Source organism: Carcharhinus amblyrhynchos, chromosome 20 (assembly GCF_965287045.1).
Source record: "Carcharhinus amblyrhynchos chromosome 20, sCarAmb.v2.hapA, whole genome shotgun sequence".
In the NCBI taxonomy this organism is placed as follows: Eukaryota; Metazoa; Chordata; class Chondrichthyes; order Carcharhiniformes; family Carcharhinidae; genus Carcharhinus; species Carcharhinus amblyrhynchos.
Genome location: NC_137343.1, coordinates 40,432,707 through 40,455,931, shown reverse-complemented (window position 1 = coordinate 40,455,931; position 23,225 = coordinate 40,432,707). Strand labels below are relative to the sequence as shown.

At 42.1% G+C, this 23,225-nt stretch overlaps 1 protein-coding gene across 1 annotated transcript in view; it reads left to right on the top strand.

The window, feature by feature from the left end:
• The first annotated feature begins 1,605 nt into the window (after positions 1-1,605).
• The window catches only part of acads (acyl-CoA dehydrogenase short chain), a 133,871-nt gene continuing 112,251 nt past the window's right edge, over positions 1,606-23,225 (top strand). The window contains exons 1-3 of the mRNA XM_080208444.1: positions 1,606-1,715; positions 8,298-8,461; positions 18,198-18,347. Coding sequence (XP_080064570.1) covers positions 1,658-1,715; positions 8,298-8,461; positions 18,198-18,347 — 372 coding nt within the window. The 5' untranslated portion in view covers positions 1,606-1,657. The remainder of the gene's footprint in view (positions 1,716-8,297; positions 8,462-18,197; positions 18,348-23,225) is intronic.

The following is a 23,225-nucleotide window of genomic DNA, read 5'->3' as shown; positions in this document are numbered from 1 at the left end:
CACTTAAACTTGTTTCCTCCAATTTGTGGTAATACATAATATTGTAGAAGATTTGAGCAGTAAGCAAATCTATTTTCAGTATTAACCAACTTTTTCAAATATATCTGATATTGAGTGATACTGATGTGCATGTACCTCTGTTATTTTGAAACAAATCCCAGAACTTGACATGGCATGGGAGCAAAGGTAACATGGGTTATTTTCATTCAATGTTAGTAATTGCCTCATTTTAAAAAAAAACACATCATCCACTTTTTAACTTTGCTAGAATGTGAATAAGCTCAACAACATGTTGATAGTGAAATAATTTGGCATGTTGACCATCCCAGGATATTCTTGTTTTGGTCCTTCTCCAGTGAAGCCAAGACAGTAACTGGAGATTGTCTTGAATGCAACATCTCCTGGATACTTCAGAATGTTGATTTGAATCCATCTTCACAGACCAGTCAGTGCTGTTTTATAGGAATGCTTTGAGCAAGAACAACTCATTTAAAAAGTTGATTTTTTTTTTACTGGTACCACAATTTGGTTGGATTGTGGAAAACCTAATCAAACTCTTACAGGGTGAGGAAAGAAGTTAACTCAAAAGGTTATGGTGGGACTTGTAATTATTGGTGAACACCAGGTTACCATCAACAACTATTTATTAATAAACTCAAACTATATAATCATTGCAATATAGAAGGAGGTCATTTGGCGCAACAATGCAAACATGAGTAGAATGTGCAAACTCCTAATGGTATGTTTTGTATTCTGTTGCTGCAGTGTTACATATATTTTAAGTAATCATTAACATTTTGTGGTAAGTAATTGCCCTTTTTTCTTTGATTCCTACCTTGCTGTTTGGTTTCCACTTTTTCCATCCCTTCCATGTCTCTTCCTCACTCCATGTTACTAGTGCTGTCCCTAAATGATTTTGTAATCAGGTTACAAAAACATGAAGCTATCTCATCTCAAAAAAAAAATTCAAGCTGACTTTACCCGTCTTGGTGGTCCATTTGAAGAGGTACAACATTAGAATATTCTTATTTGCACCCTTGGTTTCCAAATCCCTTTTGTAGCTTTGTCACCACCTCCAAATTTTCGTAAAATCCTCCCACCGCTCTCCGAGATGTATGTTCCAAGTATCTTTAATGAGGTCAGATAGTTGAAAACAGTCATGGAATAAGTTCTGGGACTCCCTTCATACCTCTCTGCTCACAGATCGTCTCCTTGCAGAAGGAAATGTGTATTTCCTTACCTGGAAAGCCTACATGCGAATTCAGGTCGACAACAATGTGGTTGACTCTCAATTGCTCATCAGGGATGGACAATAATGCTGGCCCAGCCAGCGACTCCCACGACTCAAGAACGAATATTTTAAAAAAAAGTGGCTTTGCTGTCTTGCTCCTGTCAAACATCTTGGGACGTTTTATCAGCTTGTGGTTCTTTGTTGCTGTAAACACTTTTTTTTTCACGTTCTCCTGGAGGAACTTACACACCTTGCACCTAAAACTTAATCTTTAGGCTTGCTGTTTGAATTAATGTGTAAAAGGAAGTGTGTTACAATTGAATTTTTATCCGTTGGACTACAAGCTGCAGCTTCCCGGGGTTGGAAGTGTTGAACGGGGCGGAACGCAGCGGCGGGGCAGCAGCGCTCGGACGGACGCAGTGCGGGATGCACAGGGCGCCGGCAGGGATGGTTTCGCTGCTGTGGAGAATCACCAGAGCAAAGAGTGAGTTCAACAAGAGCTAAACCTTCTGAACGGAGCTGAGAATTGGGGCCGGGAACATGGGAGCAACCCCCGGCTTCTATCCACCCACCACCTGGGAAGGGGGAGAGGGGCGGGCAGTGTGAGCCGGATCGGCTGCTGCTGTCACTCGGTGAATGTAGTGCTGCCCTTTCACCTACTTACTGAACTCTGGCCTTTAAATTGATGCTGACACCCAGGATTTTTTTTTAAAAAACCCGGATTAACGACAATGTTTAGCTGTCCCACCCCTCCAACAACAGATTAGCAATCTAAACTGAAGGTCTCTGAACAAATGCTATACTGTCATGTGGATTTTACTAAGTAATGGAAACGAGATCTCGGACTCCAAGGTGCATTTTCCTCGTCACATGCCCGCCCTCGGTATCGCAAAGAGCTTCATGGTCAGTGATTTGGTTCCCAGATATGGTCACTTGTGTACACCAACCAAGAAGTGGCTACAGTCCAATTCTGAGTCAAAGCTTTTAAAAAAAAAATGAAAGTTTATTGATTACTGTCACAAGTAGGCTTGTATTAACACTGCAATGGAGTTACTCTGAAAATTCCCTAGTCCCCATACTCCGGCACCTGTTTGGGTACACTGAGGGAGAACTTAGCATTGCCAGTGCACCTAACCAGCATGTCAGTGACATCTATTCAGACTGAAACGGTTAAGCAGTGTAATGAGTTTAGATTCAGAAGATGAGGATTCTGTTCTGTCTTTAGCAAGTGACAACCCCAAGTGCACTGAAAAGCAAAGATCCACACACACTGGACAGTTAAACAGATCTTTGGGGATTCATGGTGAACCTGGATAAGAAATGGTTAAAGATGTGCGTCTGTCATTTCACAGTGTGAGAATTTACTGAGCAGAATGTTCCAAGGCTTAGTGTTGGGACATAAAAGACCTGAATTCTTAAACAGTATGCAATGTGATTAAGTTTGCAGATGATAACATTAGAGAGGCAGTAGCATTGTAGGAGGCGGCCCAGAAATTGCAAATTAAATTGAATGTAGTATGTATATAAAGAGAAAATTTAGAGACAAACTTATTAGAGTTTTTTGTCAAATAAAGGGGAAGCTGTAGATTTCATATATATGAGTTCCAAAAGGCATTTACTGAGGTGAAACACAAAAGGTTAATCAGCAAGACGAGGATTCATGGAGTTGAAGATGTAGCTTGGTGGAGGATTGGTTAATGAACAGTAGGGATTTACAGGACATTTTCAGGTTGTCGGGTAGTTATTCGTGAAGTGCTAGTGGCTCAGCTATTTACAATCTGTTATTGACTTTAATGAAGGAACACAATAATGTATCCAAGTTAGATGGATGCAAAACATAAAAGATTCTAAAGGGGCTTGACAGGGCAGACTCTTGCTGTGGAATCTGAAACACAGGAACACTGCCTCAAGGTGAAGGATTGATCGTGTAGGACTTAGAGGGTTATGAATCTTTGGAATGCCTACCCGATTGGGTTGTGGATGGTCCATTGTTCAGTATATTTAAGGCTGCAATAAACCGTTTGGTTTCTCAGGGAATTGAGGGGGAAAAAGGGAATGAGTGAGAAAGTGAAGTTGAGGCAGATATCAGATTGGGTGGCAAGCTAGGCTTAAGGGAGCATATGGCACAAGTACAGCACAAATGGTGTTGAAATATTATAACATCCTGCTATTCACATCTTCACAATTTGCAGTTTTGCTTACAGAACATCACATACCCATTTCACCGATTGCATCCAACGTTGTCTACAGTTTTTCATCCAATGTCCGCCTATCTGTGATTTTTTTTCAGAGAAATTAACAACATGGAGGAAATTATGACCAAACTATATAGTGCTCTTATCAAGCTCACTTAGTTGGGATCATGATATTTAGGAGTAGGAGTAGACCATCTGAATCTTTGCGTCTGCTCTGCCATTCATTGAGATCATGACTGATCTGATTGTGGTCTCAACTCTATTTGTATTCCCCCTATAATCCTTGACTCCCTTGGCTATTGAAAATCTATTTGACTCGGTTTGAATAAATTCAATGGACAAGCTCCATTGCTTCCTGGGAAGAGAATTCCACATACTAATGCCCCTCGGAGAAAAATAATCTCCTCTATCTTAAAAAGGGAGACTTCTTATTTGTAAATTATGTCCCCTGGTTCTCGTCTCTTCCAAAAGTGGAAACACCTTCCTGATAGCTACCCTATCAAGTCCGCTCAGGATCTCGTATGTTTCAATAAGATCACCTCTCATCCTTCTAAACTTCAATGGGAAAGACCCGACCTGTTGAATCTTTCTTAGGATAAGCGCTCATCCCAGGAATGAGTGGAGTACTATCACTGCAGTACTTCTAAAGCAATTGTATATTCTTTGAAATAGCAAAACAAAACCTGAACACCATACTCCAGATATGGTCTGACTAAGGCCTTGTACAACTGCACTAAAACTTCCCTATTTTTATATTCCATTCCCTTAAGAGAAATGCCAGCGTTCCATTTGCCTTCCTAATCACTTGCTGTATCTGTACAATGACCATGTGCCGTGAGCTATGAGGAGAGGCTGAATAAACTAGGCTTGTACTCGTTAGAGTTTAGAAGAATGAGGGGAGATCTCATTGAGACGTATAAGATGATGAATGGGATGGATAGGATAGAGGTGGAGAGACTCTTCCCGCTCAAAAAAGACAGTAGGACTAGGGGGCACAGCCTCAAGATAAAGGGGAGGCGGTTTAGAACGGAGTTGAGGAGGAACTTCTTCACTCAAAGGGTGGTGAATCTCTGGAATTCTCTGCCCGTTGAAGTGGTGGAGGCTGCCTCGCTAAATATTTTTAAGAAGCGGGTTGATGGGTTCTTGATAAGAGAGGGGATTAAGGGTTATGGGGAGAGGGCGGGAAAGTGGAACTGAGCCACGACAGATCAGCCATGATCTTACTGAATGGCGGGGCAGGCTCGAAGGGCTAGATGGCCTACTCCTGCTCCTATTTCTTATGTTCTTATGACACCCAGATCCCCCTGTACCAGAGTTCTGTAATCTCTGTCCATTTAAATAATAGATTCTGTTTCTATTCTTCCTACCAACGTGGATAAGTTCACATTTTCCCACATTACACTCCATCTTATAAATCTTTGCAAATTTTACTTATCTATATTCCCTTTGAAGACCCTCTAATGCCTCTTGACAACTTACTTTCCTATCTATCTTGGTGTCATTAGCAAATTTAAATACCATTCATTCAGTCCTTGCATCCAAATAATTGACGTAGAGTGTAAATAGTTGAGGCCTAGTACTGATCCTTGTGTCACTCCACTCATTATAGCTTGCCAATCTGAAAAGGACCATTTGCTGTTTCCTGTTAACTAACCAATTCTTTATCCATGCTGTTATGTTCCCTTTGCACCATGTGTTCTTATCTTGTGTAGTAACCTTTGATGTGGCAACTCATCAGATACCTTTTGCAATTCAAGTATACTTCACCGACAGGTTCCCCTTCATCCATCTTTTTACTTCCTCTTTTTACTTCCCTTTCACAATGCCATATTTAGTCTGCCTGATCACATTGTAATTTTTCAGATACCATGCTGTAATATCCTTAACAGATCCTAGCGATTTTCCTATGTCAATTGTTAGGCTAACTAGCCTGTAGTTCCTTGCTTTCTGGGTCCCTACTTCAATAAAGATGTTGTGTTAGCTATTTGCTAATCTGGTGGAACCCTTTCAGAATCTTAAGGAATTTTGGAAAATTTCAATCAATGTATCTGCCAACTGTGTCTCTACATTTTTTGGAATGCAGACTATTTGCGCATGGACACCTTTAGGTCTAATAGTTTCCTCAACACATTTTCTTTAGTGATGATGTTTGTTTTAAGTTCCTCCGTCCTTTTTGCCGTTTGATTTTTTTTTAAGTATCTTTGGCAAGTTTTCCAAGCCTTCAACAGTGAATTCAGAGACACAAAATGCCTGTTCAATACCTCCACCATCGTTTCCCATTATCAGTTTCCCAGACCAAAACTCACTTTAGTTACTCTTTTCCTATTTAAATACTTGTAGAAACTCTTATCTGTTTTTGTACTATTAGCTTTCTATCATACTCTGCTTTCTGCATTTCTTTTAATTTACGTTCTTTACTGGTTCTGAAAAACTGTTGAGCCGTATAATTGTACAGTGCAGCCAAAGGGCCTTTGGCCCATTGACTTTGTACTGATAATTACCACTAAAGTCATGCTAATCCCATTTTCCAGCATTTGTCCCATATCCTTGAATGTTGTGATACTTCAAGGTGCTCATCCAAATACCTTTTAAAGATTGTAAGGTTTCTAACCTCCACTACCTTCCTAGGCAGTGCATTACAGGCTCTCTCCACTGAGTAAAAATTCTTCTTCTCAAATCCACTCTTAATCTCCTGCCCCTTACCCTAAAATGATGCTCCCCGCGTGATTGACCCCTCGACTAGGGGGAACAGCTGCTTCTGATTCACCCTGCCCATACCACTCATAATCCTATCCACCTCAATCATGACCGCTGTCAGCCTTCTCTGCTCTAGAGAAAACCAAGCCTATCCAGTCTCTCCTTGCAGCTCACATGCTCCATCCCAGGGACCATCCTGGTGAATCTCCTCTGCAACCCCTCTAGTGCTATCACATCTTTCCTATAGTGAGGTGACCAGAACTGCACACAGTACTTCATCTGTGACTTAACCATTCTTCTGCTGTATGCCATGATTGATAAAAGCAAGTGTCTTTTATTCCGCCTTAGCTATCCTATTCACCTGCTCGACTGTCTTCAGAGAACTGTGAATAAGTAACCCAAGATCAATCTGTTCCTCCGAGCTTCCTAGTATCCTGCCATTCATTAAATGTTCCCTTATCTTCCTCCTTCCAAAGTGCATCACACCACATTTGATCAGTGTTAAACACCATCTACCACTGCTCTGCTCATCTGACCAACCCATCTATATCTTCCCATAACCTACAGTCACCTTCTTCACCATTAACCATCCTACCAATCACAGTGTCATCTGCAAGCTTGCTTATCATTCCCCTCACTTTCTAACTTTTCATCTTTTAGATCTGTGCGGTTTCAATATGATATAATCCATAACTACTTTATTCAGACATGAACGATGCAACCTCCTCTTTCTTTTGTATAGAGATAAATCTTTGCTGAGAGTTATTAAATATCTCCTTAAAAGTCTGCCACTGCATCTCTACTGTCCTGCTTTTTAACCTAGTTTTCTACAGCTAGCTCTGTATATTTGGGTTTGAAACACTAATCTTATTCCACACTCCACTCTTCAAACTGAATATGAAATTCTACCATGTTATGATGACTATAATCATGAGGCTCCTTTACTGTGAGGCTATTGATTAATCCTGGCTCACTGCACATTACGAGGCCTAAATAGCCTGCCCCCTGGTTGGCTCTGGAACAAACTGTGCTAAGAAATTGTCCCTCATGCACTCTATGAACTCATTTTCCAGGCTACCTTTCCCAATCTGATTCTCTCAATCTACAAGTCACCCATGATTATTGTGGTACATTTCTTGCACGCCTCATTTATTTCTTCCTGCATGCTCTGCCCTACGGCGTAACTACTATCAGGGCGCCTTTAAACAATTCCTGCAAGCACCCTCTTACCTTTCCTGCTTGTTTTTTTTATCTCTGGCCATACTGCTGTTTTGATCTAAGATCATCTCTTGCCACTGTTCTGCTGACATCTTCAATTTACAAAGCTACCCCACCACCTTTTCCAAGCTTCTTATCTTTTCAAAATATCAATACCCTTCAATTTTTGATACCAGCATTTGTCACTTTGCAACTATGTCTCCCATGATAGCTGGTGGGTCATAAGTATTTATTTGTATCTGTGCTAACAATTCATCTATCTTATTCCAAATGCTGCATACATTCAGTTACAGAATCTTTAATTCCTTTTTACTGTTTTTGTAATCTCTGGCCTTATCTGCAGCTAGACTCTTAAATTGTACTCTCTGCTCCTTCCTGCCGTACTCTGGTTATCATCACCCAAATCGCTACTCTGCTCTGGTGCCTTGTTGTCACCCTCTGCTTTACTACACGTCCTCTTAAATCCTTTCTCCACTATTTAATTTAAAGCCCTGTTTACCACTTTAGCTATACAGTTTGCCACAACACTGGTCCTGGCATGGTTCGGGTAAAGCCTATTTCAACAGTACAGCTCCCACCTTCCCCACTGTTGTTGCCAATGCCCCATGAATTGAAACCCCTTTCTTTTACACAATCTTTTGAGCCACATGTTCATCTCTCTAATCTTATTTTTCCTTTTGCAAATTTATTCTTGTCTTGGGTAATCGTCCAGAGATTATTATCTTTGTGGTTCTGCTTTTTAATTTAGCCCCTAGCTGCTCATAAACCCAAATGTGACAAGAGGAAGAGGGTGAATTTAAACAGCACCAATTATTGATATGTAGAACCATGTTGATGAAATTGATCAAGCATTTTCAGAATACCCCTGATATTACCAACTGAAAGCAAACCAAGTAGCATCTGCTGTTTCTGATCAGTTCTTCTCTATCCCCTTTTCCCCCACCCCATTCCCTCAGCCCTGAGGTCAGGATGTTTACGCCAACTTCACACAGTCTATCAGATGGTTGAGCTGCCAGAAACTCATCAGTTGTTGCGGGATACCTGCAGAGGTTTTGCAGAAAAGGAACTCACTCCAATTGCTGCGCAGCTGGACAAGGAGCACAAATTTCCTGCTGAGCAGGTATCAACTTTTAATGAAACTTTTTAATGAAGTGATAGTCTTCCTAAAGCAGTCCAGTTTGATCACATAACACACAGCTGCTATAAGTTTGGAGACACTGTGTGGAAAATCTGCGATTGTTGGTTTGAATTATCCCATATGCAGCAAAAATCAGAGGTGATTGCAATCGTGCAGTTTCACCCCAATTTTGTCTGTATTTTTCGGATCTGGTGAGACTGGCAGCAGCAAAATGTGAAATCTGGATCTCCACACTGCATAGCAGAACCCAGCAAATATATGAAGGTCAGTGCTAAAGTAGGAGTAGTACATGAAGGCCATTGTCCTTGCAATGAATAAACTAAAACTCCTGTTGAATATAATAAATGCTACAAATGTGTTATATCCTCTCAAAGTGGCTCTGTAACACAGGATTCACTTTCCAATGCAATATGAACTGGAAGGCCGAAGTTTTTCATTTATAATGCATCCATTTATAATGAAAATAATAAATGATCTCTCACTCTTCCTCAATTTTTCTCTTTCTTTCCTTTTTCTCTCGAGCAGTTTCTTGCCCCTCCCCATTCCCAAGCCACTTCCACTCGCTCTTTGCAGATCCCATATATCCTTCCCGAAATTTGAAGAGCTTCTTGCTCTTGGGGTGGGGTGTGGGGAGATAGTGGAAAGAGGTCCCAAGGCTGTATCAGAGAGTCAGTGTTATCTCAGCACTTGTTGAAGCCATGTTACTGACTCCCTGCCAAAAGTGGCCTAAGTGTATTTTCCCATTAAGAGGTGCTGGCTGTTTTTCAGTGGCATAGAAGTACTTAATATTTGCGACCCAAAGGCCTAAAGACAATGAGTAACCAGTTAACACTGGCTGTACATATGTAGGACTGGAATGATCAGGCAGCATGAATATTAGCCACTGCTAAGTTAACAAGTATACGCACCAGTATATGTGAGCCTGTTTACAGTGCAATCAGATTTCTAGATCCGTGTTATCAATAAGATACAGATTAGTCTTTTTGAGCTCGCTGTCCAAATGCAGGTCCAATCCACAATGCCACAACCTCCACCAGTGACAGGGCAAAGAGACGGGTCCCACCTCAACAGGATTAAACCCTGTGCTGTTGGCTTCAACTGAGCCAACCAGTGCCTCGACGAATCAGAGTTGCTGTGACAACTTAACCTTTACATGCATTTTCTAACCTGGAGCTATGGATAGTGATGGTATAGGCACCAATTTCTTTCCATCACAAGGCTGACCAGGAATCCTTCCGCTCTAACTGCCTGCCATTGGCACATGTTGGACAGATTTAGAAATTGATACTTAACCTGCTTGGCTGCATTACAAATGCACCTTCTTTGGCCAACAGGTCCTGGAGTGGGACTTGAACCTAGGCTCGGAAGCAGATACAGGACACCCTGTACCATAAGACCTCCAACATAGAAATGGAGGCTTAAAATGAACCAAAGCAATACTCTGTTGTCTAAATAAATTCAATTTAAATTTATTCTTAGCAAGCTACCGGCATCTTTTTAGACTAGTGTTCACTTCCAGCAGTGGTCATCAGATTCACTTAATTGTGCATACTCATTGTATTGTTCCAGCTGGAAAAGCTGAGGCTTGCTGTAACCCTATTGCTGACTCTGGGTGGGCTGGGGATTCAACTTGGAATTTCCGGACCATATAGTCCAATATCACATAACGACACATTTATTCACTGACGCATCAGAGGAGCATGCCTGATATTTTTATTGAGCCATAAAGATTGAGTTTATTCTTCAGGTGAATGCATGTTAGATGTTGCATTTCTTTTACACTGCTCTTTCTCCCCAGTTGGAATTGACTGCTTAATCAGTTGGGCCACTCTACCTGCAGTTTCCCTTAACCTCAGCCAAGTCACCTGTCCGCAGAAACTCTCATCACTTGGATTGCTATTGTCTTTTCCCATAGTGATCATTGATTAATACACCCCCATCATCCGGGAACTTCAAAGATTGCAGTGAGCCCAATGCTAGCACAAATCTTTTACACTTCTTTCTTCCCCAGCAAATCCATAGAGGATTAATGTTGTCAGTGTTATTCTTCCACCGGAATGAACAAGGTCAAAACGAAAAGCAAAACATTAGCTCATGTTGAGGTGAATAGGAAATTGAAAATCTGAAATAAAATGTTAAACATTTCAGTGTGATCCATGATCAGCACTCAAGAGTTTCTGTGCCTTGATTATAAACCTGCTCTTGTCCAGCAGATGCTGCATAATCTGCCCTGCATTTCCAGCATGTTTTACTTTCTCAAACATTAACATTCTCTCCTTTAATCTTAAATATTTTTATGTCCAAATTAATCAAATTGGGGAGGAAGGGTTGGACTGTCTGATTTAACTTAAAGACTAACTGAATTTCAGGGAGAATTAACAGGGATCAGTGTGGAATCAGTAGAAAATGTGCTAAAGGACAGATATGAATTGTGGAGGAATCCACTAAACCATGTTTGCATGAGAAATATTAGTTTTATTTTGAAATGTAACCTAAAAAAACTAGATCAAAATTTTGCTTGAAGGCTGGTAAAGATCTTGTCATATAAATGGCACACAGAAATCAACATTTGGTTAGGCTGCTAGAGGTTTACTTAAATGAAATTTCTGTTCTGGGACTACTGTATTACTACAATAATATGAATTGTGTGAAATAACATCTAACAGCTGAACAAATTTAATAAAAAATGGCATGGAAATAATTGAGAGTGCAGCAAATGTGAAGGCAGTAACAAATCACACATGACTCTACACAACTCAAGGCATAGTGAGAGCGGCACAGTGGTTAGCGCTGCTACCTCACAGCATCAGGGACCTCAGTTCGATTCGGGCCTCAGATTACTGTCTGTGTGAAGTTTGCACGTTCTCCCCGTGTGTGCATGGGTTTCATCTAGGTGCTCAGGCTTCCTCCCAGATGTGCTGGTTTGGGGGGATTGGCCATGCTAAATTGATTCTAGTGTCGGGGGATTAGCAGGGTAAATATGTGGGGTTACGGGACTAGGGCCTGGGTGGGATTGTGGTCGGTCCAGATGCAATGGGCCAAATGGCTTCCTTCTGCACTGTAAAGATTCTATGATTCTAACCTCTTCCTTCATACAGATATACTCATAAGTACCAAATTAGCTGCTTTATGCTGTCAGTCACTTGTGTAATAATTTTTGTCCGAATAAAAGGACAATGCAACATTGGAATAGATCTAAAAGCAAAACCTACAGATGCAGGAATTCTGAAATAAAAACAGAAACTGCTGGAATTCTGACTAAAAACAGAAAAAGCTAGAAAAGCTCAGCAAGTCTGGCAGCAACTGTAGAGAGAGAAACGCAATCAATGTTTTGCTCCAAAGTGTCATATAGACTGGAAACGTTATCCCTGTTTATCTCCACAGATGCTGCCAAACCTGCTGAGTTTTTTCAGCCTTTCCTGTTTTTTATATCTTAGGACTAGATATATTGGTTATCGAGTGCATTTGAGGAGATACGGCTCTAAGGTTTTTATACCAGTATTTCTTTTCATAATCTCTTATAACCACCAGATCAGCTTTCATTTGCGTAGAACCTTTAACCTAGTAAAATATTCCGAGGCATTTCACAGGAGCAAGCTTCCATCAGAACATGACACTGAGCCACATAAGGAGATATCCAAATAAATGACCAAAAGTTTGGCAGAAGATGTAAGTGTTAATGAGAAGGGAGAAATGAGAAGGTGGGAAAGTTTTGGGAAGGAATTCGAGAGCATTGGGCCAAGGCAACTGAAGGCAGGGCTGCCAATAACAAAGAAAGTTGTGGATGTACAAGGTGCTAAAATTGAGAGCATTGAAACCTTGGAGATTTGTAGGGTTGGCAGAGTTGACAAAACTAGGGAAGATTGAGAATTTAAAAACCGAGGCTTGCTGAACTGGTAGTCAGTGTAGTTAATGAACAGAGGAGTGATGCATGACTTAGTGCACAGGTCAAAGAGTTTTGGATGAGCCTGAGTCTCAGGAGGTTGTGAGGTGGGAGGCATATCAGAAAATGCTGGATAATTTCAAGTCTGGCAGCATCTGAGAAGAGAGAAACAGCGTTAACATTTCAAGTCCAGGTGACTCTCTTTCAGAATTGAAGAGGAATAGAAATGCAATGATGTGTATTGTTGTAGAGGGGGGTGGGGCAGGGATAAGTCAGAACTAAGGAGAGATTGACGAAGATGTCATGGACACATGACAAAGGGAATGATGATTGCATTAGGATTAAAGGTGTTCTAATAGTGGCGTGAAGTGCACCAATATAGCCGTTGATATAATGGAGGGAGAGTAGTGGGAGAGGGCCAGAGTAAGACTGGAATGTCCACACACCTCACAACAAGGCATTATATAGCCACAGCTTTTATTTGCCAGAAATGAGACAAGTTAAAGGAGGAATTGTTGAGTGAGAGTTAGACAGATGAGAATAGTGGATAGGGATTGTATGGGCGTCTGCTTGAGAAAGAAGTGGAGAGCACAGAGATCCTCCTGGTGAGGGTTGGAGGTGTAGAGGGATTGGATGTCCATTGTGAAGAGAAAGCGATTAGAGCTGGGAAACTGGAAATTGTTGATGTGACATAGGATATAGGAGGAATCGCAAATGTAGATGGGAAGAGACTGGATAAGGGGAGTGAGAATGGAGTCAAAATTGGAAGTAATTAGTTTAGTGGAGCAGAAAGAAGCTGATATGATGGGTCCACCGGGGCAGTGCAGTCTTGGATTTTGGAAAGGAGGTAGAAGTGAACTGTGCAGTGTTGGGGTCTGTGAGGTTGGAAGCATCGAGTACAGAGGCAGTGAGGTCAGTGGCAGTCCTGGAAACAATGCCTTGATGTTTGGTGGTGGGGTCATGGTCCAGGGGGAGGAAGGAGGAAGTGTCTTGTGAGTTGATGCTCAGCTTCTGTGACGTAAAGATAAGAACATCAGACAACAACAGCACCACCCTTGTCGGCAGGTTTGATAACAAAGCCAGGGTTGAATTTGAGAGAACAGAGTGCAATGAGTCAGAAGGATACAGGTTGGAGTGGGTGAGCAGAGCAGAGAAATTGAGGTGGCCGAGGTCACATCGACAGCTCTCAATAGAAAGATAAAGAGCAGTTAGGAGGCCAGAGAGAGGGAGATGACTGGAGCTGGGTGAAAGAATCTGTTGAATGGGGGAGGATATCTGCCCAAAGAAGTGATCACAGAGACAAAGATGATGGAAGAAAACTGTCAAGGCCAAAATTCACTGAGGTGGAGACATAAGGGGATGAAACTGAGTACAGAATGTTCAGCATCAGGGAGATGCAGATCAGAGTGGATAGTGAATACACAACAAGGGCCAGGATTAGGAGGAGGAGTGGGGTCAGAAGGTTGGGTAGGTGTGGAAGGTCCCAAATGGGGGTCAGTGTTTGTAAGTTGTTGGAACTTATTCCTTAACACCCACTTCTTGGTAAAGTGTCAGATGAAGCGAAGAAAGAAATGGAACTGGGAACAAGGACAACTTTGAGAGAGAGCAAGTTGTTGTTGGAGCAAGATGTCAAGTGCATACAAACGGCAATGTGTGGCACTGAATGTGGATCTAAGAATGTGGTGAAAGCAGCAGTATGAAGAGTGTTTATGTCCCGGAGTTGCCTGTAATCCTGGGTTTATTCAAAACATGAGGAATGAAACTTAAGTTAGAATCGACATAGAGTATGGTGGAGATGGAGATAGTCGCTGAGGAAAGAGATGTGACTGTGAAAGCATGTTTTGGTAAACACCTCGTCAAACATCAAGAGGGAAATGGAAAGCAGTGAAGTTGAATGTGGTAAAAGAGACAAATGGAAATCTCTTTGGAGAGAAAAGCAGTACTTCTTTAAGATGCATGTAAAGCTAGATAAATTCAGCAGGTCTGACAGCATCTGTGGAGAGAGAACTAGAGTTGATGTTTCAAGTTCCTATGACTCTTCAGAACTGAAGAGGGAAAGAAATGTAATGAATGATATTGTTGGAGGTGGAAGGATGAGATGGGGTGGAGTAGAGGTTCAGGAACGGGTTGGAGCTAAGGAGAGATTGACAAAGGTTGGACAAGAGCATTGAAATGGTCAAGTTGAGCAGGCTTTGAGATGCTTTATGAGAATTTTTCTCATTAGTAGAGTAGACACTGTGTTCTATCTGTCATCATTTGACTATTCTAACATATGTTATAAGTTAAATTTTTTAGGTCACTTAGAAGTCTACAAACACATTCGCCTTAGACCCCAGACCTTTAAATTCTTCTGCAAGTATTTCTGTCTGAAATGAAAATTAATAATACTGGGTCACAGAAATTGTTTTCGTTTCTTATCCTGTAATGACTTTCCTTCTTTTTATTTAATACATGAAAAATGCAGTTTACCGTTTTCCAATAGCAGCAGGACTTTCACTAAATATATGCTCAATAAATATTTGTTTTCTGCTGGGTTGTATACATCATGAAGACAAGAGTTTCCCAAGAGGGCAGCACAATGGGCAGCACTGCTGACTTGCAGAGCCAGGGACCTGGGTGATTGTTTGTGTGGAGTTTGCATGCTCTTCCCATGTCTGTATATGTTTTCCTACCACAGTCCAAAGATGTGCAGGCTAAATGGATTCACCATACTCAATTGCCCCTTAATGTCCCAAGGTGTATAGGTTAGGGGGATTAGTGGGGTTACAGGGATAGGGCCTGAGTGGGATGTTGTGTTGGAGAGTCAGTGCAGAGTCGATGAGCTGGATGGCCTCTTGCTGCATTGCAAGGATTCTATGAAATGGTTCAGTGCCTAGAACAAAACATATCAGAAAGAAACGAGAAATGCTTGCATTTATACAATGTATTTTCATGCTAAAACACTTAAAGTACTTAAAACAATGAGTTCATCTTAGTTAGCACTGGATGCTAGTCCAAAGAGGAAAAGAGTGGCACAGTGGTTAGCACTGCTGCCTCACAGTGTCAGGGACCTGGGTTCAATTCCCGGCTTGGGTCACTGTCTGTGTGGAGTCTGCACACTCTCTCCATGTTTGTGTGGGTTTCCTCCTGCATTCTGAAAGACATGCTGGTTAGGTGTATTGGCCATGCTAAATACTCCCTCAGTGCACTCAAACAGGCGACGGAGTGTGGCGACTAGGGGATTTTCACAGTAACTTGATTGCAGTGTTAATGTAAATCTACTTGTGACAATAATGAATAAACTTTAAACTTCTACATTTGGACTGCATTAAAAAGTGACCTGCAGCCAAATGTATGTAGTACACACAGTAAATGCCCCTTATTTCCCTCACACAATCATAGATTCAACAGCCTAAAGTTTGTGAACGTAGCCCAGTCCAGCTTTCCATCGATTGACTCTGTCTACATTTCCTGCTGCCTTGGAAAAGCAGCCAGCATAATCAGGGAACACATGTGCCCTGGACATACTCTCTTCTCCCTTCTTCCATTGGGAAAAATACGCAAAAGTCTGAGGTCACATACCAACTGACTCAAGAGCTGCTTCTTCCCTGCTGCCATCAGACTTTTGAATGGACCTACCATATATTAAGCTGATCTTTCTCTCTGACTGTAAAACTATATTCTGCATGCTCTCCTTCCCTTCTCCCCTGTGTACTGTTTGTCTGTATAGTGCGCAAGAAAAGATATTGTTCACTGTATCCCAATACATGTAACAATAATAAATCAGATCAAAATCTGTTCAGAATACCAAAGCAGTTGGCTAGTTTCCACTGTTGACCTTGAAAATGGGTGGCTGACTGTCCTTACATGTGTGGAGCAAGCCACCAATTTGGCTCTTCTCTCAGTCCCTATCTCTGGAGTATGTGCAGTTTTGTATTGGCTCTTTGGATTTGTAACTGTGCGATTGTGAGAAGGAGATTGTAACAGGAGAAATCCAATTTGAGATAATCCATTCCTTAATTGCATGTGCTCAAAAATAGAACAATCCAAAAAGGGATAGTGAAGCTTAAGGAATGTCTACGTGAATGGGATAATAAGATCAACAACGCCAACTTGTGTTTATATTATGCCTTTTATGTCATAAAATGTTGCGAGGCACAAATGTTACAGAGCATTAAAACAAAATTAATAAACTGAGCTACAGAAGGAGATATTAGGCCAGATGACCAAAAGCATGGGCAAAGGGGTAGGTTTTATGCAGTATCTTAAAGAAGGAAATGAGGTAGAGAGGCAAAGACGTGTAGGGGAGAGTATTCCAGAGGTTAGGGGTGAGGCAGCAGAAGGCAGCAACCCCTTTCGTCACTTTACTGATGATCAAGAGCAGACCGATAATTTGGTGATTGTTTTTATCGATTCCACGTCCTTAATTTCTGAATGCATTTCTTTTTTTTCCTGTGTTGAGCTATATCTGCTGGCCTGTCTGTATTCTCTTGCAGTCTTTCATAATCCTCATTACACTGCCCTTCTCTTCATTTTAGTATGAGAATAATCCTTTTCGCTTTGTCTGAAAAGATTAGTTAGATTTGGTGGATGTCTCATGGCCTTCCTGTCAGGTGAAGCACATATAGGAGCATAGGACATCTGATGCACCGTTAAAGCCACTAGTTCGTGATCAGCAAATACATCAAATTGCCTTCACACTGATATATTTTGAGTTTTCCAGAGAAACTGTTCCACGTACACACTTTTTACAAAATCAGCCATTTAACACGCGATCACTGTTTCCATACAAGTCATCACGCATTATTTGGTATAATGCTCCAGTTTTTATAACCTCTCATAGCTCTACCTCATCGTGAGCAATACTACAGGAGATCCTTGGTTCATTGAATGAGTATTCATACAAATAACGGGCTAGCCACATGAATTGAGGAATTATATTTGGCAGAGGGCAGCTAGCCTACTGGTTTTCTGCAGCTGGATTATGTAGAATTCAGCAATTAACTCCTTTTTTTGAATGTGTTTAAGAACAAGGTCTGACGAGTAGTGCCGATGCTTTTTGAAATATCAATTAATTAAAGAATGTGCGATTATCTTCACATTTTGTCTTTCAAAGTACGATACAGAGTTGTTTCCATTTAAATTTGCCAAAGCTGGCATATTTTTAATGGAACACATACTACAATCCACCAGGTTACCTTTAACTCTTTTCCAAGTGTTTCAACAGAACATGATTGAAGAGCAGCAGTGTGGAGAAGCTTTATTGAATATTTTTAGGGATCATGGAAAAGTCTTTGCAGAGCTTATTGTCTGGGTGTCGGGCGTGGAATAAAGCTGCGATTGGGCAGGCTGTACATGCTGTGAAAGGGACATGTGTGATGAATGTTTCTAATTCTCATTGCCACAATAAATACACTTCAAAAAAAGTGGGGGGGGAATGATTCGATTCTCTCTTGTTGGAAGTAGCCATTGCCCAGCACTAGTGTGGCATGAATGTCACTTGCCAGTTATGAGCTCAAGCCTAAATATCTCAAGATCTTGTTGCATTTGAACATGGACTGCTTCAATATCTGAGGAGTTGCAACTGGTGCTGGACGTCAGCCAACATCCCCACTTCTGACCTTGTGATGGAGGGAAGGTCATTGATGAAGCAGGTGAAGATGGTTGGGTCTGAGACAAACCCTGAGGAACTCCTGCAGCAATATCCTGGGACTGAAATCATGAAAGTTGCCATCTAAGTACAGTTTTTATTCAGAGAAACAATAGACTCCGTTTTGTTAGATGTTATTATTTTGAGTTCTATTCGAGCTTTGTGTGTGTTGTAATATTGTAACCTTGATTGTATTTTTTTGTTAGGTGAAGAAAATGGGAGAACTCGGGCTCATGGCGATGGATGTGCCTGAGAAGTATGGTGGAGCAGGATTGGATTATTTGGCATACGCCATTGCCGTAGAAGAAATAAGTCGGGGTTGTGCTTCATCCGGCGTCATCATGAGTGTAAATAATGTAAGTTTATAATGTGTAATAAATGTTTCCCATTTTTGCTAGCCAAATATCTTCAAGTGAGTTAATTCTTCATTTTTTTCAGGATCCTGTTAATTATTCTGAGTTTGGTTTTTGAGGATTTAGACATTAAAAGATCAGAATAAGTGCCATGTGAACCAACCCCTCCTCCCCCAACATCCTATCCAGAACTACAGGAGACAATTTAACAGTTGTTAAGATGTTTTGACATACATTCCCTATTGAAAATGTTTGTTGTATTTTGGAAGGAACTATTGTTCCTTTTACTCTGTTATGTATGAAGATATTTTAATGATACACAAGTTGAATATTATGGACCAGGATGGTATTGTTTGATCATACACATGTATACAGTTTGTAGGGTCCATTCATTTGTTTGAATAGATGAGGGACAGCACTGATATAAGTTTTAAAATGGTTTTCTTTTATTGAACAGAACTTAAAATTAACATGACTGAAACAGAGAAAAAGCAAATTTGGAGAGTGGCTTCTACTGCCAGGCCTTGCATTGAATGGATCGCGAAAACAAACTGAAAAAGCACACACAAAATTCAAACAATGTTTCAACTGTTACCTTGCATTTGGAAATGTTTTTCTATAGGCTGTCTCCGTCTTAGAAAAACAGTACTTGCAGCTGCCCTTATAGAATTCTTGTTTACCTGCATTGTGTACCCTTCAGGATTGCAGTCAATTTTTAGCTAACCTTTAGCCTTCTGATTCTACATGTAGTCAAGTTTGCAGTCAATTTTTTAAGCTTAGCAGAGTTAGCTGCCTAGGCAGAAATATCTTAAAATGAAGCCTTTGCGTAGACTAAAGCAAATCGTGCTAAGCATACATCGGATCTCTCAAATTGTTGTGAGACAATCAGAAGTTCCAAATAATCTCCTCAGCTCCAGTTTCCTCTTAAATATGTTGACTCTTGTTGAGACGTTGTTAAAATAGACAGCACTAGCCGATAGTCTCTTGCTCAAGTTCTCATTTTACATGTGTGAATCTTGGTGATGTCTGTCAGCAGGCTGATAATTAATAAAATATAGGAGGAGCTTTATTTTTATATCATATTTATATGATACTTATCATATTTACTGTATGATAAAATATAGGAGGAGCTAATTTTGTAATCAGGAGTGTCTGCAATATGTATTGTCTTCAAGGTAAACTCACCAAGGCCTCTTCAGCGCCAACTCCCAATCTCTGTCACCTTTGAAGGATCAGGGCAGTAATTGCTTGGAAACTTCAGTACCTCCAAGCACCCCTTCAAGTCAGGCAACAGTCTGACTTGTATATATATTGTTGCTCCTTCATTGTTTTTTCATCAAAATTCTGGAATTCCTACCCAACAGCACTAAGAAAAGCTTCAACACACTGACTGCAGTGGTTCTGGACTGTTGGTCACTATCAGAAGGACAGACAGTAAATGCTGGCCTTGCTAACAATGCCCATATCCCCAGGTGAATTTTTAAAAACCCTGGCTGTTTTTATTTCTTTGTTTGCTCGTTCTATGCCTGCTTCATATCCTGAAGCAGTGAACTTGGCACAGGTGAGTGATTGAATTTTAAGGACTAGAAATTGGTGTATTTGGGTTTTTGAACATGTGGATTGCAATTTGCAATCTGTGCACACTGGCCCAAGCAAGGTGGAAAACATGTATAGTTGGAGAACCAACTTCATTTCCCTGATTGTAGTGTAGCCCAGTTGGATTCCATGCTGCATTACTCTGTGATGCTGCTGGCAGTATCTGTGCATTACTTGGGACTGGCTAGCATTGTGAACAAGCCATGTGATCCAGGCAGCCCCTTTTCAAAGACACAGCCCCTATAAAAGGGAAACTGCACTGATGTACTGAAGGATGGTGGATAATCATTTTGAAGCACTTGGGCTCAGGGGAGATGTGGCACCAGGTCAAGGAAAGGGCTCCCTGCTTCAGTGACACCACCCTGGAGGCACTGGGAAGACTGATGGAAGGCAGGAGAGACACCATGGATGGAATTTTACCGCCCCAGACGACCATTTTCCGGACACCGATCTGATTGGTGGAGTAGTGGCCCACTCCAGTTACTCGTGACCAACACAAACCAATAAAGAGTCTGCCTCCGGACTTCCTGACCAGTTAGGAAGGGTAGGTGAGATGATGAGGGCATTTTGTCAGAGGAAGGATTTATAATTAGGGGGAACCACAAAACATTCCAGAATATCTCACCGGCACCTGGATTTTTCAGGCTGCAGCCCTCTCAGGAATGGTGAGGAGACTTGGGAAGGCTACCTACCCAAAGGCCTCTCACCCAACTGAAGGTCCAACTGAGGCCCTGCTGTCAAATAATCTCTCCTGTGGGGAAAGGATGAGGACAGCCTCTCCAATGAAATAGGCATGGATGGAAAGTGGCCAAGGAAGTGAGCAGCAGCTGTGTGGTCCCTCCAATCTGAAGACAGTGCACCAGCATCCAGGACATGACAGCTGAGTGACAGAGCATTGTCGGGTGCTAAGCCTCCCACACTGACTTGCACAGCATTCCCCTGCATAACCTCAAACACTACATCTTGCAGCTCAATATAGAACAGAATTATAGAATCCCTATAGTGCAGAAAGCGGCCATCCAGCCAATTAAGTCTGCACCAACTCTCCGAAAGAGCATCTTGCCTAGGCTGTCCTCTCCATCCCACCGCACCCTGCAACCCAATGCAATTACCATGGCTAAATCACCTAACCCACACACCCTTGGACACTAAGGGGCAATTTAGCATGGCCAATCCATCCAATCTTCACATCTTTGGAGTGTGGGAGGAAACTGCAGCACCAGGAGGAAACCCACGCAGACACGGAGAGAATGTGTAAACTCCACACAGACAATAACCCAAGCTGGGAATCAAACCTGGATCCATGGAGCAGTGCTAACCACTGTGCCACCCCAATTTTTTTGTTTTAGCTGCCAACACTCCCAACCCTTCAGCCCACCGACTTCCCTCAGCCAAGTCTTCAAGCCACCATACACAGATGTTGGTCTTAACTTCTCTGAACAAAAGCCATTCCTAACACTTCCGCCTCCCTGCTTTCTGTCTTTGCAGGAAAAGAGATCACATTCAACTTGACACATCAGAGGATGGAGGAGGTTGTGGAAGTCAGAGGATGGGGGTGGGTCTTCAGTGACAGGCACTTGTCAGCTGCTGGCAGTGGGTCCAATGGGAGCAAAGTTGGGCACCATGAGGTACCAACCTACCACAAGAGCCTGAGCCTCATGTATTGGTGCTTGCACATGTCTGGTTATCTTGTCCTCAGGCTCTGTATTGGAAATCTCTCCTCCTTGCACCTGCATCTCCGTGGCCATCCACTCTGTGCAATGGAATGACATATGGCTGCATAGAAGGCAGCTGGTGTTGGTGATGCTGCAGCTGAAGCAGGTTGTAGTGGAAAGTCCCTGTCCTATATCCTCTGTGGTTGGGGATGGTGCAGCTGCATATTGCTGAATGTTGGCAGCAGGGAGGTAGAGCTGAGAATGGGTGAAGTGCTGTGGTGGCAGCCTGTCGAGCAGTGATAGCACTCTCTGACAGAAGGAGTGCAAGGCAGCCTCTCAACCTGACCATTTCTGCAGCTTTTCAGTGTAATTGATCAAAACTTTCCCAGCTGGTCAGTTTCTTTGAGAAAGTCCATCTCTCTGTGCTTTCACCTCCCAACTGCTGGATTGGGAAGAGATTGGAGGATGATCCCTGTTAGAAGAGAGGGATTCCACTCGGAAAATCTCTCTCGATCACCTCCTCAATGATTTCAATTATCTTCTAGCCTCGGTTGCAGGGATTCCCGAGTCCTTCACCAGCCTGCTCCAGCTCAAGATGAAAGGAGGTAGGAACACATTGGGATATCTTTCCAATAGCGTTTTCCTGGTTCTCCTGCATCCAAGCTCATCTCAATGGACTGTGGAAATTCCCCTCCACCCAATGTTTCCCTTGTGGGCTGGAAGTCTTCAAGACATGCCCTCAGAAAAGAATGCGAGTAGGTGTCAAGAGTAGTTAATGCCCAGAGTTTCTCCTGCAACCATGCAGGAGAAAAAATTATTGCCTGTACTTAGATTGCTCTAGGTGAGTGAATGTATCTGCATGTGACATTTTGGACACGCCATACTAGCTACCTGTCAGACTGATCAATATACTACATGAATCAGTGGCAGCGGAGCCTACAACAAAAGACTCGCATCTAACATCTTTACGCTACACCCCACCCTCACACATCTTCCAGATGTATCGGGAAACCTTGCCACACCTTTGTGAACCTATAGATATTCAGCTATGCTAGGCACATTACCCAGGTACGGTGTGCAAAGTCACATTCGGTCCTCTTTCAGGGGAAGGTGGCCCACAACAGGAGGGAGATCCAAAGCACCAGCATGCCTCCACCCTTTCAGCACCCTCAGTGAGTGGGACAAATGCCACGAGAGTCATTGGCACCTGGTGCTGCCAAACCCATTGCGAATGATGATAAGTTGCTGCCCTATGCACCTTCTCCACTCACTCTTCTTCCTCATACTGAAAGGAATCATGAAATAGAAACAACAGATGATGCAGGTGATGGAACCATGCTCTCTTCCCCATCCTTATCCGCACCCTCCTCTTGTAGCATTGAGCTTTCAGAGTCCAGAATTAATAACTACTCATCCTATAAAGAACCATAAGGAAGAGGAAGTACAATCCCACAAGAATAAATAGGACGTCCTGTCATGTGACCTTACATTCCCAGCCACAAGCTGCTTGTTGGTATTGCGTAAACTTTAGAGGTGATTTTAGGGTCAGGATCAGCATGTGATAATTCACAAGTAGGCTTTCCATAGGGTAAGCTTGTGTGCCAGCTCAGCTGCAAGTGATTCAGATGAT